At 37.2% G+C, this 16,348-nt stretch overlaps 1 protein-coding gene across 2 annotated transcripts; it reads right to left on the reverse strand.

The window, feature by feature from the left end:
- Positions 1 to 6: 6 nt before the first annotated feature.
- On the reverse strand, positions 7 to 15,140 carry LOC110462584 (toll-like receptor 2). 2 transcript variants are annotated; one of them, XM_021516592.1, is made up of 2 exons: positions 14,862 to 15,140; positions 7 to 2,536 (listed from the first exon to the last, which is right to left on the reverse strand). In XM_021516592.1, exons 1-2 carry the CDS (start codon positions 14,911 to 14,913, stop codon positions 75 to 77), a joined length of 2,514 nt encoding a protein of 837 aa, XP_021372267.1. In that variant the 5' UTR covers positions 14,914 to 15,140; the 3' UTR covers positions 7 to 74. The 2 variants fall into 2 exon arrangements, with proteins under 2 accessions (XP_021372267.1, XP_021372269.1); XM_021516594.1 differs by having other exon boundaries at positions 7 to 2,533; positions 14,862 to 15,138.
- Positions 15,141 to 16,348: the final 1,208 nt, after the last annotated feature.

A 16,348-nucleotide genomic window follows, 5' to 3' on the forward strand; every position in this document is an offset into this window, starting at 1 on the left:
GAAAATGTAATACATATCAATATTAAGCAGTCATAACTGATTTTTCCTGCATTTACAGGTCAATTTTGACAACCTTACAACATAGTTTCACTCACTAAAGTTTCCTCGTCTTGAAACACAATTTTAGGTTTTCCCTTTCGAATACATTGTGATAATCTATCAAACATCTTTGCCCTTTCAATTTCAATTTCAGTGACTTTAGCAGCAGTTCCTTGACCGGAGTTGTTACTATGAGGATGAGGCCAGCGTAAACATTCTATATTGTCCCAGTTTTTACGAAGAAGTTTAGGCAGCTCTGATAGTTCTATATCGTCGAGTAGGATAATAATGTTTATTTTCTCTCGTCCTTTCCGAAAGCAATAACCACTTGCTACCTGCATTGCATATCTGGTCCACTCACAGCTGAGAAAATGATAGCTTACCACAAAAACACACTTATAACTGTAATCTATTGCGTCCAAAATGTTTGTAGCTATATCTTTGCCTGGTCGAAAATCTTTGTCTTCACATATGAAAGACAGTTTGTCTTGTTCTAAATGAGGTACAAGTCGTTCCCGTACCCATTTGGTGTCTTTATTAGAATAAGATAAAAAGACATAGTGGGAAAACTCGCCCTCCGCTGGTTGTCTGCACCAGACTCGTAACTTCGCGCTGTATCTCCAGGTAACCAACGACACCGTCACTAATACGGAAATCAAAATAAGGAGTATTGTTGACACTATCAGCCAGCTGAAGGAGGCACAGTTAATCTCGAATTTCTCAAAGGTGCGATGCAGTTCTTTAAAATGGATAAAATCACCATTTGGCGTTATACATTGTAGATGTTCTTTGTTGTAAAGCACTGTTGTCCTGAAAACCCATCGAGGAAAATCCAAATCGTGACAGCTGCATACTAAGGGATTGCCATGTATATTAACACTGAATGTGTCAGATTTTTGTTTCAGTCTATCAATGAGATTACAATCTGATAATGACAGTGTCGTTATGGAGTTTTGACTGACATCAACGTATTCCAGTGTTTCAAGAGCTTCTATAGCTTTTGCTGGGAACGTGCTTATTTCGTTCTCCGAGATCATTAAAACTCTCAGTGAATCTTTTTGGTCATAAAATGTCATTGGATCCCATTTCGGGATATGGTTTTCTGACAAATCTACGTATGTAAGATTACGAAGTCCATTGAATACAGACTTGGAGTTGACTGACAACAAATCAGATTCAAAACTACACTGTCTTGCTACAATCTTTGCGAGATTTGGCATATCAGCAAATACAACACATTTTACGTGATAGCAATCCATAAATGATAAATACAATTCCTCCATATGGACCAGCCCTTTACCGTTTATATAAAGCCTGAAGCTCCCTTCACGTTCATAGCTTATGTCAAAGTATCTCAATGAGTTGTTTAACGAGAAATGAAGTTTATCGAAGTACCCACGTATGTTATTGTGACTTATATTCAAGAAAATCAATCTAGGAGGTAAAAATAAAGTTCTTTCATCTCTAAGAAAACGTTTGAAAGAAAGTCGTTTTCGCCTAGACTTACTAAGAATGTTGCATGTAAGAGAAAAATGTGTCAGAGCTGGAAATAATGGGAGATAATATACCATGTTAAAGGTTGTAAACTTATTTTGTGAAACATCTAAAACTTCTAGGCATCTTCTGCCTGTCCATGACGTAATACCTTTAAGCGGGAAACTGGATATTGCATTTCTGATCAAATAAAGACGTTTGACACAAATGGATTGGAGGTAAACAATATCAGATGTGTGAATTTTAACAGGGTTATCAAACGGCAGAAAATTGTTGTTAAAACTTATCTGTTCCATAGTCTGGTTTCGCAATCCATACAGGATGTAGAGAACTTCGCGAATATTAAGGGTTCTATCTGAATCAATGTCCAGTAAAGCAAGGGTTTTAAATGGAGACAGTGCATCGTTCTCGATAAAACTTAATCTAGAGTTTATAATAAGATGTATTATTGTTATACTTCCTAATCCCGTGAACGATGTATTTCGAATAGAACATCTTTGCATACCGTATAAGTTCAAAATCCTCAACTTTTTTAAATGCGAAAATCCAATCCCAAAACTAAATTGGTGGAAAACATCAATTTTAAGAGTCTCGATACTTGTAGTATGTGACAGCGCTTTGATTGGATATACTTGATTGAGGTGGAACACATTCCGATGCAAATCTAAAACTCGGAGATTATTCAGAAATTGGAATACGTTTGTGCCGAGAGAGCTATCTAGTCCGTTGTCGCTAAGACTCAGGAACTGGAGGTGTCCCAAACCGTCAAATGCCCCGGATGTGATGTTTCTCATTCCGTTCCGGTTCAGTTTCAATGTTTGTAAATTTGGTAAATATAGGAACGATTTCGGTTTTAAGGTGGTCAGTTTGTTGTTTGACAGATCTAGTTGTGTGGCGTTGATCGGCAGATCCTGTGGTACAGTGTCCAGTCCACATCCTCGACACACGACATCCTCTCCTGCAGAACTCACCGCACAGCAATCGGGGTAGCCACTAACATCTACTAACAAATAGAAACCATGTTATCATTATCAGATTGATATGTTAAGGTTATTTTGTCAGAAAAATTGCTTTGATTTATTTTTATCATTTTAAAATAAATATTCGTGTATGCTTACACGAAATGTTTTTGTTCACAGAATCATTCATCCCCATATAAAACCCCTTCCATTCATATTTCGCTTCAGAGACATTGAAAAGAGTTCTACGTATAACCCTCATTGCAAAGTCGATATTCATTTGTCCACTTGTCAACTCTTTCTTTACGTTGTTGTCTCCCTGGGTCACCATGCGACGTAAAAACCCAAACCAAACACATCTTCATTGACATAAAAACAAATAAACTGATATCTATGCTTTACAAGTCAATTAGAAGTTATTTATAACGCTTATTAAAGAAATTGCTTTTTTAGTCAAACAAATATTAAATAGTTTCCTGTTGGTTAGTCATATTTGAAATGTATTCTTTATTTTATGAAAACTTGCCAGGATTCAGTGAAACGACATTTCACATAATCAAAGCAGAACTTTTAATACAATTTTTAACATGATAGTCTATCCCTCACTGGTAAATTGGTCTCTAACGGTTCTAGGATCTTTGGCATGGTTTTTCTATGGTGTTGAATTTGGAATCACTAACATAATCTCCAGTGGTACTGTATCGGTCATCGTTGGTTTCATTGATCTGGGTTTCGGTCAACCTCTCCTCTGACCCATCCCTATATCTACTGGGTTCTCGTCTTACCCTTCTACTCTTCACTACATCATCACTTTCCCCCACACCATTCCCACTGATCTCTACTATCCCCTCATTTTGTTTCCGCAGGCACTAAATCCTTACGGTCCCTATTTGTTCTAGAGTATATCTCTGCCCTACGTTTCTTCGAATTTTTAGGCATATTTTTTCACTTTCTTGGCTACAACTGTCAGCGAGTGGTCCATATTAAACACTTACATGATTAACTCTAATCCCACCACTGCCACCAATTGTGGCGTGGTCGGGTCAACATTTGTATATCTATCAAGGCTTATAATTTGTAACAAGATAACCTTAGTCAATAGGGTCTCTGCAGCCCCTGGTCAACAAGGCTATTTTAAACTTAACACTATTTTGAACCCACTTGGTGACAGTGGACAAACGCCAAATAACAAGTTTGATCAGAAATATTTATGTAAGTCAGATTAATAAAGCCATACGAGTACGACAGTTGCAAAATTAACACCAGACCATTTCGACTAATTCTTGTTCTGTACATTTGCAAGTACATAGCCTCTACACTACCAAGACTCCTGCAGTGCCTCCCTGCGACAGTGCATGTAAACTGGGGTATAGTACCTCAGGACAAACTGTAAGATATATCGGAGCAGCAAGGGCCCTAGAGATACAGTGTGTAGGCCCAACGGTGTGTGGACATGCCCTAGCACTCATCAACCTTGTCCCAGCTATGGATAAATAATCGGTTAGATGAGGTTCGTAGCCCAGTAAGGCAACTTATCTAGGAGATGGTAAACTTCGAAAACAAACATGGATAGAATGGATTCATTAGCTCAGTACAGCAGCCCTTCTATAGGATGGAAACCTTGACCACAAATTCCCTGGCCCTCCAGGTTGGAGTGTTGGGCATGGGGTTAACTTCCCCATCCTGTAAAAAATACCCTCTGGTATAGGTTGAACAGGGGACTTATACAACAGCGGAATGGCTTCTCCTAGTGAAAGCACTATTGTGGAAACTAGGAAAATGAATATGAGTCTTTTAGGGCCTAAAGCACAAATACATATAGGAGCCTGGAATGTTCGAACCATGTATGAAACATCAAAGACGGCACAGGTCATCAAGGAAATGCAGCACTACAGGTTGGACGTTCTTGGCGTGAGCGAATGTCGTTGGACTGGCTCAGGAAAGACTAGAACAAATAGTGGAAACATCATCCTAAACTCTGGACACAAAGACAGTCATATTAATGGTGTAGCAATAATTATATGCAAAGAAAAGGCAAAAACACTTACTAGATTTGGAACCAATCAATAATAGATTAGTAACAGCAAGATTTAATTCAGACTACTGTAAGCTTTCTATCATACAGTGTTATGCACCAACAAATGGTGCTGAAGATGAGACCAAGGATGATTTTTACGAACATCTGCAGACTGCCATTTCTAAAGTACCTCAACACGACATGCTGGTAATAATGGGAGATCTTAATGCAAAAGTAGGATCAGATGACACTGATGCTGAATATGTCATGGGCAGGCATGGTTGCGGGGTTAAAAATGAGAATGGCGAACGTACTATTAATCTTTGTCTTTGCAATAAATTGGTGATAGGAGGGACCATCTTTCCTCATAAAAACATCCATAAACTAACATGGAAATCACCGGATGGAAGAACAGTAAACCCGATTGACCACATATTAGTGAACAACAAGTGGCGTAGATCATTGAGAGATGTACGAGTACTCAGGGGTGCAGACGTAAATAATGATCACTATCTACTGAAAGCCACCATCAAATTAAAACTTAGAAAGGCACCGACTGAAAATCAGAACAGAAAGAGACTAGACACAGCAAGGCTAAAATCACCAAATGTCAATAAATCACTAAGCTTAGAATTGAAAAATCGGTTTAGTGTGCTAGACAACTCTGATGATGGAGAAGGCAGTATACAAGAGAAGTGGGATAACATCAAAGATATTTATGTGAAGACTGCAGAAAAGACAGTTGGTCACAAGACAAAAAAGAACAAAGATTGGCCAACACCGGAAACATGGCAAAAAAATAGAAGAAAGAAAAACTATAAAACAGAAAATAGTAAATACAAAATCCAAAAGGTTACAAGATCAACTACAAGTATCATACAAAACAAAAGACAAAGAAGTTAAAAGAAGTGCTAGAAAAGATAAAAGACAATATCTGGAAGACCTAGCACAAGAGGCAGAAAAGGCAGCCATTCTGGGTGAGTCGAGTACTGTATACAAAATCACCAAACAACTTTGTGGAACATCAAATGCCCAGACAGCCCATGTAAACGACAAAAATGGCAATTAATTGAGAACAGAACGTGAACAAGCAGAAAGGTGGGTCCAACACTTCAAAGAGGTATTGAACTGCCCTGAGACTGATGCCATAGCTAATCATGAACCATCAGAAGATGATCCGAACATCAATACAGAACCACCGACTATAGAAGAAGTAAGAAATGCTATTAAATCATTGAAAACAGGCAAGGCACCAGGCATTGATTCCATCCACGCAGAGATGTTAAAGGCAGACTTAGATACATCATCCAAGGTACTTCACAATCTTTCCCTTGTCATCTGGAAAGAAGGGGACAAACCATCAGATTGGAGCAAAGGCCTCATTGTGAAATTACGAAAGAAAGGAAATCTACACATCTGTGACAACTGGAGAGGGATTACATTACTTTTTGTCCCTAGTAAAGCGTTCTGCAAAATTCTTTAAATGGAATTGATAAAATCGTAGATGAATAGCTTAGAGAAGAACAAGCAGGCTTTAGAAGAGGGAGAGGATGCATTGACCAAATTTTCACGCTCAGGAACATCATTGAGCAATGCATAGAATGGAACACACCACTTTTCATTAATTTTATTGACTTCAAAAAAGCTTTTGACAGTATACATAGAAAAACTCTTTGGAGAATCGTAAAAGCATATGGAATCCCACCTAGAATTTCGATGCTAATAAAAGCCTTCTTCAACAGCTTTGAGTGCAGCGTCATCCTTGGTAGCTCTATTTCAGACTCATTTGAAGTTAAATCTGGTGTAAGACAGGGATGTATTATGTCACCCATCCTGTTTTATTGGTCATTGACTGGATACAAAGGCATACAACATCAGACAAGAGAAGGGGTATCCAGTGGACTATGTTTAATCAGCTAGAAGACCTTGATTTTGCTGGCGACATAGCCATACTATCAACAACAAGCGAACACCTCCAAGAGGAGACCAACATACTAAACAACTATGCAAAGCAAACCGGTCTGAACGTAAATGCCAACAAGACCAAGGTAATGTCACTAAACACCAGGAATACAACACCAATTACAATCAATGATCTGCCAGTAGACAGTGTTGAAGATTTCACCTTTCTTGGAAGCGTCATAAGTAAAGATAATGGGTCAGGAAAGGAAATAAAGGCAAGACTATCTAATGCACGTACAACATGTACAAGACTGGAAGTCCAACCAGTACAGTTTAAGGACCAAACTGCGAATCTACAACAGTAATGTCAAATCTGTCCTACTCCATGGTTCAGAAACTTGGCGGGTTTTAGTAAGTGACCTTCAAAAAGTAGATGCATTCCATACTAGCTGCCTAAGACAGATCAATAGAACATTCTGGCCAAATAAGATCAACAAGAAGAGCCTTTTGGAGAAATGTAATGCTAAGAGCATAACAGCAGAAACCCAACAACGAAGATTTAGATGGTTAGGCCATGTGCTGAGAATACCACAAAACCGCACACCTAAAACAGCTCTATATTGGACACCACCAGGAAAAAGGAAACCAGGGAGACCAAGAATCACCTGGCTAAGAACTGTAACAGCAGAATTGGAAGCAATGGGTTACACCTGGGGCCAAGCCCAGTACATGGCTAAGGACAGAGAGAAGTGGAGGCAGTTTGCTGTGGCCTTATGTCCCACTTGGGATGAAGAGGACAAGTAAGTAAGTACATTTGCAATAAAACGTCCAATCTAGTCCAGTCTCACAATTATACTGACTTATAAAGTAAAAATAGCAAATGCATACTAAACAAACAGCCATAAATTATTTCTTTCCCTTCGTTCAGCCGTGATAAAATATATTGGAAGTTCATTTCAGTTTCTAGTGTTGACATTGACCTAATCCGACTTTGAAGTCACTTTCCAAAATAGAAATTACAGGAAATTTCTTTTCGGAAAAGCTGGGTAGTTAGTTACGCATGACAATAGGCTCTTTCCATACGAGATTCACGCTCGAACCTGGTTATTTCTTCCGAGATCTTCCGCTGGCTGCCGAGTCGTGGCTGCTAATAGCAAGTAAATGTCCCGAAAATAACGGGATTCAATCCCACGAAATTCACATGCTGGGATTGGCTAACATCTACGAAATGTGAAAATATAAACTTCAAGCACCGGACATGCGCAGATTTTATCGGAGAAAAACATGCTTTAGAAAGAAAATGTTTGAACAAGATCGAGTAAAAGTGACTAGCTACACAATTAAAGAACGACTAACCAGGTAATTCTTATAGATATGTTTCAAGTATGGTCAATATAAATGTTTTATTGTCGCAATTTTCCTTGATTGTAAATGAGCTTCTAGTAGAGATCTTAAACATTAGCTCCTAAAATATACGTATACGTTTACGCATAAGTTTAAACGTTTATCCGCATACATTATTTTGTTAAACCTGTCAAAAAATGTATTTATCAATTTGGGATATTTTGGGATATTTATAGACGTCAGAAGTACTTTGAATTGTCATTGTGGAGTGTGGGAACAATTCACTACTTGCACGTGCATTTTATGTAGTAGACTTTGCATATCACTACCATACGGGTACATCAGCGACAGTGTATACGGCCGTAACGGTAAGATGATGCCAAGCTATATTGGGGATGTATTGCCTCTGAATAACACGAACTTTGATTACTATGCACTGCAATTCATTTATATTTCGCGAGGTTTTTATTTTATCGTTAATCCGCGTGAAGACATCGTCCTGGAAATATATACCTTGGGAATAATTATATCACTGTCACTCACATGTACCTGTAATGTAGGATTCTCTCATCATTGACCAATTTTAATATGATACGCGAATAAATCATGAGGTGTCAGATCGTGTGATAAAATATACGCGAAATATAAGTGATTTACAGTACATGCCGTATGAAGTTTGATGACTATGTACTGTACATGCCATACATCCTCCAGGATACCAATGACTTCTCTGCTTCAGCTGAGCTTCATATCTTATCGTTTACTCATCTTACGACAACTATGGCCACCTGATACCAAACTTAACGGGATGACTGTAATTTTGCGATTGTGAACTTTCACTCACTCAGTAGTAACATACTAGCCTCTTTCACATACAGAGTTTAGATTTTCCAGAGCCTGTCATCAGGATGTTTTTGCGAGATGCTCATTGTTGACAAATAAGTTATGTGCATAAGCACAAGTGTGTACTTACGAGCCTGCAATCAACACTATAGAAATGGTACGACCGCTATTCAGATATCGTTTCCCACTGTGGGATTTATGTATCTGTTATGATTAATCTCATATTCAATTTGTCTTTAATGTTTACTTATATTGCCTGATGTGTCAGGAAACATTATGGCGGGTTCTACGCGCGGAACAAAAGCTTATTCATCTGGAACTCTTGTTCTCGTCTTCGGTCCATGATTTTTCCTTTTTTATTTGTCCGTATTTGTCTGTCTCAATTAAACTCATTAAATATCAAATAATTATTAGTAAGATGTTTTTCATCTTTATTTTGCAGATTAGTATTAAATTGCTGTGTGGATGTGTTATCCATGTCCTTCCATAGTCTTTTAACCGTGGTCAGTGCATTCAACGCCACCGATACACATATACACCTGTCTGTATACGGTTGAGCTATAGCCAGTTGTACTGAATGAAATGCGCGTGAAAGTAGTGATTTGTTTGGGTAGCTTGTGTCAAGTACTCCACTATCAACACAAAACATTGTTTCTTAATGGTGTTTTTATTCAAATATATTATTTTAAATTTTAAGCAAATTGATCAGAGTTTTCGGAGATAGTATATAGCTCTCTTTGGAAAAGCGTATAAAATTATGCGTAAATATCATACGTATACTTTAGAGACTTACTTTTAAGATCTCCAGTAACACGTCTAAAATCCCCATGCTGTCGGTAAAATATTGGTGTCCGATTATAACAAAACGAGCCAATGATGCTCAGGAAAACAATAACAGTTAAAGATATCACTGAATAAAACAACGCTACGCAGTGACGTTACATATGTAATACTTTACTAGGTCAACTAATTGGTAACGCATGTGTCTAGGGGATCTAGCGTACTACAAAGTTTGCTTAACTTTGAATTTCACTTTCGAAAGTAGCTCACTCTATGACCTGAGGTGGAGCCACTCTCCTTATATGGAATCTGATATCTCCTTACATGGAATCTGATATCTCCTGATATGGAAACTCATCTATTATTTCTATTCATATACTAACACTTTTTTACGACACCTATCGGTTTCTGATAATATTTCATTCACAAAATAATGATGCCCTTTGATAGTTAGCCAATGAATAAGCAGAGAAAGCAATCACTTCGATACTTTCTTCAGATGTATGTAAAAAAATACAACAATGCATGTTTTATAATGCAAACAAATCAAAAGTAGTCCGATTAGCTCTGCTTGCTGAAATTGCGCTTCCCGTGCTCTTCCCCAAAGAGAATGATTTCCTCTGACCTACTTATAGCAGTGTTCAAACCGAACTACAGTACATTTCCCGTCACAATGTTTGGATCACTTACGTTTTGCTTTATATCACCTCTGCAAATAAGCCTGAAATTTTACCACCGACCACTTGAATATGACTATTCTTTCCGTCAGAATTAAAAACTTCTCCCTAAAATATTCTATCCAATTCAGTAGAGTCTATTGTAAGCACAGAATAGATCGACAGGACCAATACATTAACACAAGAAAAGAACTTTGATAACTGTAGCTTCCCGTCGAACAGCTAGCAGCTGAGCTGGCTGGATGAGACCAAAGGTCACCGCCGCGGTTTACCTCTATGTAGGGTTGAACCATAATTGTTACCACAAAATCTTATCTTCCTCAGATGGGATATTCGACTAACCCAATTAGTCAGATTTAGATGAAGTTGTCCTATTTTTCTGTGCTAGTTTTGTAACCCATGTCAAGAGGACCCCTAACCCTAGCATGCATGAAATAGGGCTTCCCTCCGTTATTGGAGTAATACACATAGTATTTAAAAATATCCATGAATGGTTTATAGATTATGACCGGCAAAAGATGGAGTCTGATGTTTTTTCTTTCAAACATGAACAACACAGGCATTTTATCAATATTATTGAAACATGATGCGGTGATCAAGACGAATTGAAAGATAGGTTTGTTACGAACTTGTTACACATTTATTCAATTTAATAACGCAGTGTTTCTGTACACTGTTTTTTATAAGTATTTTTTGTACTACTGCTGTTGTTAATTTTACATAAATACATTTATATTTTGGGCAAACGTGTTAATTTGTTCCAACATAAACAGTGCGCAATAAAAATAAAATTCATGAATGATGTGATGTGACGCCCTAAGCTCCGTTTGGTGTACGTACTCAGAGACGTATAAAGCCATATATAGTATACGTCTCTGACGCACTGTCACCGGGATGTGGAAATCAATATATTATGTTTTGGGTTCATTCCGAGCTTAGCAAGTTTATATGATTTTATTATTTTCATTTCTTGACTAATGGTTCTGTTTTTGTATTATACTGCCCGCACAATACCTGTCCCATCCCCTCTAACATGTTTATAAGCTCGGTGTTGAATTGTTGACACTAATTGATATCATACCCAGCATCAATTAAATGGGTCAGCGAACCATTAGAGACGTTTGTATCTGTGAGGTCATTGGTCCGAAGCAGTAACAGGGAACAAGCGTTAAAGTTAAAGAAGTTTATATGAAATACGACTGCAAGAAGGAAAATACATATAACATTTTAATGCCTTCAAATCAGGAACCATTGCGAGGATTTTTTATCAATATATAACACATTAAAAAAATCGCATGTAAATTAAAATTTGATCCAATGTTTTGGAGCGTTCACAATTCATACTAATTTTTTTTACGCAAATTTCATATGAAAAGCTCTTTCACGATTTTTCTTTATGAAATATACGACGATACATGCAACGAGCTACTCTTCCGAAAGATGATCATATCCTGCCCACTGACAGATTGCAAAATAATATTCTATACATTTTTAGACATTTTCCGCCGATACTTGTTCTTGCATGGTGGATTAAAAGGTAGTCAAGTGTTATGCTTACTTACAAGAAACCAAAGGAGGATAATTGTTTTCTTAAGAAAATTGAAATGAAAAATAGAAGTATATAGAGACCATTAGGAAAGTACAAGGTGGTAAGTCAAGGATACGAGACACCCGTCTGGAAAAAGACACAAACAAGAAATAAGAATAAATATCAGTTCACAACAGTTTCAATAAAGAGCTATGGCGGACAACTGCCCGTATTTCCTTATGTCGGCATTTTTGAAAACGGAAAAAATTGATGAGTTATATGAAAAAACAAAACATATGACGGAAAAGTGGTCCACGTTTGGGAAAGTGCTCAAAATAATGAAAAACAGGGTTGATAAAGTTTCTCAAAACTGCGACAGATATTTCTTGGGTTAAAACAGTTTGTATTTCCATATTCGTGTATGTCCTATGTAGCCTAATGTGTAACGCAGTTTACTTGTGACCAGAAGAAGAGAACGGTGTAGGTTCGAATCCACGTTCAGATACATTTGTTTTGTAATATTTATGCCTATTTTCCTTAATTAAGTGATCAAGCTACGCTTTGTAGCTCTCTCCTCTCCAATTGGCACTAGTATTTTAATTCATTATCTAAACATTAACAGATGATGCCGAAATACAAAATATTTAAGCAATAAACTGCATAGATGTGGCAGTTATACCAGTTGGTCTGCCACATCTATGCAGTTTATTGCTCACATTTATATTTCCATAATGAGAATTCGCAAAATAAATTATGTCTTTTCCAAATTTCAAATTTACCGCGTATTACCGTCAGGTCAGGTCAGTATCTAGAACAGCACAAAGATAACAGCTGACGTCATGCGCTATTTCCCATCCAAAATTGAAAAGACTCCGCAACTTTCGTTAATAATTCATTTGATTTTGTTTTATATATATATCATATTCTCGATTCATAAATAGTAACAAATGACATTTTGTAAGTAACTAATCAAGTGTCGTAAAACATTTTCCGATTTTATTGCGACCTATATCCGGCGCACGCACTCAACGGAAGCCCGCAGTAATCAGGTCAGGTAATCGGCATGTTGTTGATGTTGATCGTGCAACCGGAGAAGGTTGAATTGGTGAAAAATCCAGGCGTAAAATTGTTCGTTGATCTCACAGACACTTGAGACAGGCAGCTGGTGTTAGGGATCAAAGCAGGAAATACCGATAAGTTCGGTAGTGACACTGTTAAGTCGCTCGGAGGAGCAAAGACCAACTTCAGTTATTGTCTCATAAGATGAAGCTGCTATTGGCAGTACTTTAGTAGTAATATAGAAGGGCTTTGCCACACCAAATGTAAATATATGGGATTGTTGCGTCAGAATAAAAAAAAGGCAAATCCCAAAAAATGAACTGTTATCATCGCAAAGATATTACTGAACATGCGGTAACATCAAGAAAGCATGAGTCTGGAGTATGTTCAGTACTTTGATTATAAGCAGTATTTCCTTATCTGATAATAGATATATCCTGATGTTTTAACATATGTCCATTCTGTAAGTCTATCACAGAGTTGGTCTCCAGAAAAGCATTACTTGTCATGTCAAGAAAGGAAAAAATAAAGGTTAAAACTATGCAAATAAATTATTTTTTGCTATTGGGGAACATAATATCAGTTGTCATTAAGCCAATTTCCCTCTTTGGGCTTACTTTCTTAAACTATTTAATTTCATCATAATGATTCCAATCATTTAAGTTTGAATTATATAACTGCTGAAAATGGACAAAATACTGTACAGTCAAGAGTGTAATTTCCCTTTATAAACTATAGTAAAAAAATGCCCCTCCCAAACGGAGAACTGATTGGCAAAGGGTAATAAAACAATTGAGATTATGCACTAAAGAGCATTTCTATCCATAAAAAGTACTTCCTTCTGAGCGTGGAGAAGAGTTTTGAAATTAAAGCAATGTTCCCCTTTTGGGTCCTGCAACTCTGGCAGAAGAGGCGAGGCAGGTTCTTATCTATCTGACGGCTAACACATCAAAATTATTACCACCAAGTTTTATAAAAACTATAATAAACTTTACCCACTCTCAAAGGGAGAAAGGAGCAAGCCCTAATGATCTTTCCACCCATTAAGATAATTCAATTCTAGTATATCTAAGTCTGAAGAATATTTTGAAAAGTTTAGCCATTACATCCCTTTCGGCCCTGCCCCTCTAGTCCCTGGGGCGAGGCAGAATCATATTTTCTCATACTGTCTTATTGCCATCATACATGAATCATAATTGTTCCAATCAAGTTTGAACAATTTCCTGCAGAAAATGGATAAAATACTGTTTAGTCCAACGTGTTATTCTTTTTATAAACTATAGTAAAGTTTACCCCCTCCCTTAGAGAAAACAAATGTTCGGGCATAAAATAAATATACAATTAACATAAAGCCCCATTTTGAGCCCTGTCCCTCAGGCCCCTGGGGCGTGGCAGAATAATATTTTCTTATTGCCATCCTATCACAATTATTCCCTCCAAGCTTGACTGATTTCCTGTCGAAAATGGACAAACTATAACAAAATGCAATATTTTCCAGTATCAACTATTGTTAACTTTACCACCTCAAAAGGGGGAGCGAATGACCCGAGGGTACCGAAATTTACCATTTCAATAAAGCCCCTGGTGATATTTTTGCTCATGTAGACAATTGATTCCAGCTCTTTGGCTCAGGTGGCCTAAACGAGAGATGTTGGTAGATGGAAAAAGCAATTTAGTTATTCTGGATATTTGACACATTTTCTTACAATTTTCTCGACAAATGCATCTCCATGGACATCCAACCTTATGAAATTTTAAAGTTTAAATGATTTTTTGTCCTGAATTGTGACTTTTATTTAGCTTGAAAAATGGACATATAAAAAGTGAGTTTTTTTCATCAGTTATTGAATGTTTTTTTCTGAAATTTAGTGTGAATGTACCTCAATTATGTTTGAGAAATATTGGAGGAGGATTATTTTGTGACAGGGATTGTTTCAGTCTAACGGAATGCATTATTGAATTTGATATACAGTTTGGTGTGGCAGCCATATTGGAATGTCCTTAACAAGGAAGTAACACAAAACATAGAAACAAGGAAGTAACACAAAGCTTAAGGTGCATACTCAGTATCACTCAGTACAAAGTGTACAATACTAATAAGGGTTCGTACAGTGAATAGTGTTACTTTCTGTCTCACTCATTCTGTTGATTTGATTGTCAGTGATTTCCAGGAGATTCGTGTGTTTGTTTCTTGTCGATGATAAGGTAAATGCACTTACCTGTCAATCTCAATACCCACAGAAGTATGGTAGCAGAGAATATAGGCTTCATGGCGACCGACGTGTTGATACATTAACCACGTACTGGGTCCCTAACGTCCGGGTTAAACATAAAAGGGACTTACACGTAATCCTTACTCCGGGTGTACCTGTTCAAATTTGCTATCTATAGTGTACAGGTAAAAGAGGTAGTTTTTATCGTGTGTAGTCAACCTTGAAAGAACACCCTTCGCGTATATTTTCCATCGATAAATGTATTCACGTCTAGATTCTTTAGGTTATATCATCTTATATAAGACCTAATGTTATAAAAGGGAGCTTTATAAAGCTAGCTTTGCACGACCAAACCTCAATTTGGTGGCATTAAACTCCTACTTTCACGTTCTCATACTTCATTTCCGGTTGAGAAATACGAAACTGAGGCTTCCGATTAGGTGCTTTACCGTGCACAGCTCCCGTTTATAACATTCTATAAGACCAGGACCTGTTCGTTTATGCGGAACAACCGGTTTGTCCATTTATAAATGTAAAAATGTCGGGTATTATGCAGGCCTTGCAAGGCTTTGTCAAGGCTCGCCTGAAAGCAGCATCATATTACTAGATCCGACCTTATCTAATACCGAACAACTGTGGTCTGACTGGTTTAACCGTTTAAACTAAATCGGCCCTTCGGTCACTGACCCGGGTTCTGCTGGTCTTTATCTTTCATCTTTGTTTCCAGGCTTTTGTTCATAATTATTTTAGACATAATAAACAGTATTTGGCAAACGGGGACCTACCCGAAAACTTGGAATAAAGCGGTAGTAATTACAATTTTAATACCGGGAAAACATACAGAAAATCCAGCATCGTATAGTAAACAATAGCAAAAATACTACAATAAGCGAAAACCAAAGCGGTTTCAGAAATCATAGATATACCCTATAGATTCCCTAGTTAGAATAATGCCCGGAAAAAAAAGGCTAAGTAAAACCCACCATACCTTAGCCGTGTTCCTAGATCTTGAAAAAGCATATGATCTTATCTGGCACGAGGGGCTACTAAAGTCACTTAAAGAAGTAGGTATATCAGGCAACATCCTAAAGTTTATTTCCTATTTTTTGAAGGATAGGAAAATTCTAGTAAGGATAAATAATACCCTATCAGATGAACATACATTAGAAAACGGAGTACCACTAGGTAGTGTAATCTCACCTACTCTATTCAATATATATATATGAATAAACTAGACTCTCATTTAAAACTCAATAGCTACAATAAAATGGGCTGATAAATGGGGCTTCAAAATCTCTAAAGAGAAAACGGTAGCCATGTCATTTTCTAGAAGAAATAAACAACCAGATATCTATCTAGGTAATAAAAAAAATACAATATGTAAAGCAAACGAGATACCTAGGAATGATAGTCGATCAAAAACCATCATGGATCCCACATATTGATAATTATAAAAGAAAGCTGTAAAAGGGCACTAAACACGCTAGTATTCG

Source organism: Mizuhopecten yessoensis, unplaced genomic scaffold, assembly GCF_002113885.1.
Source record: "Mizuhopecten yessoensis strain PY_sf001 unplaced genomic scaffold, ASM211388v2 scaffold10809, whole genome shotgun sequence".
In the NCBI taxonomy this organism is placed as follows: domain Eukaryota; kingdom Metazoa; phylum Mollusca; class Bivalvia; order Pectinida; family Pectinidae; genus Mizuhopecten; species Mizuhopecten yessoensis.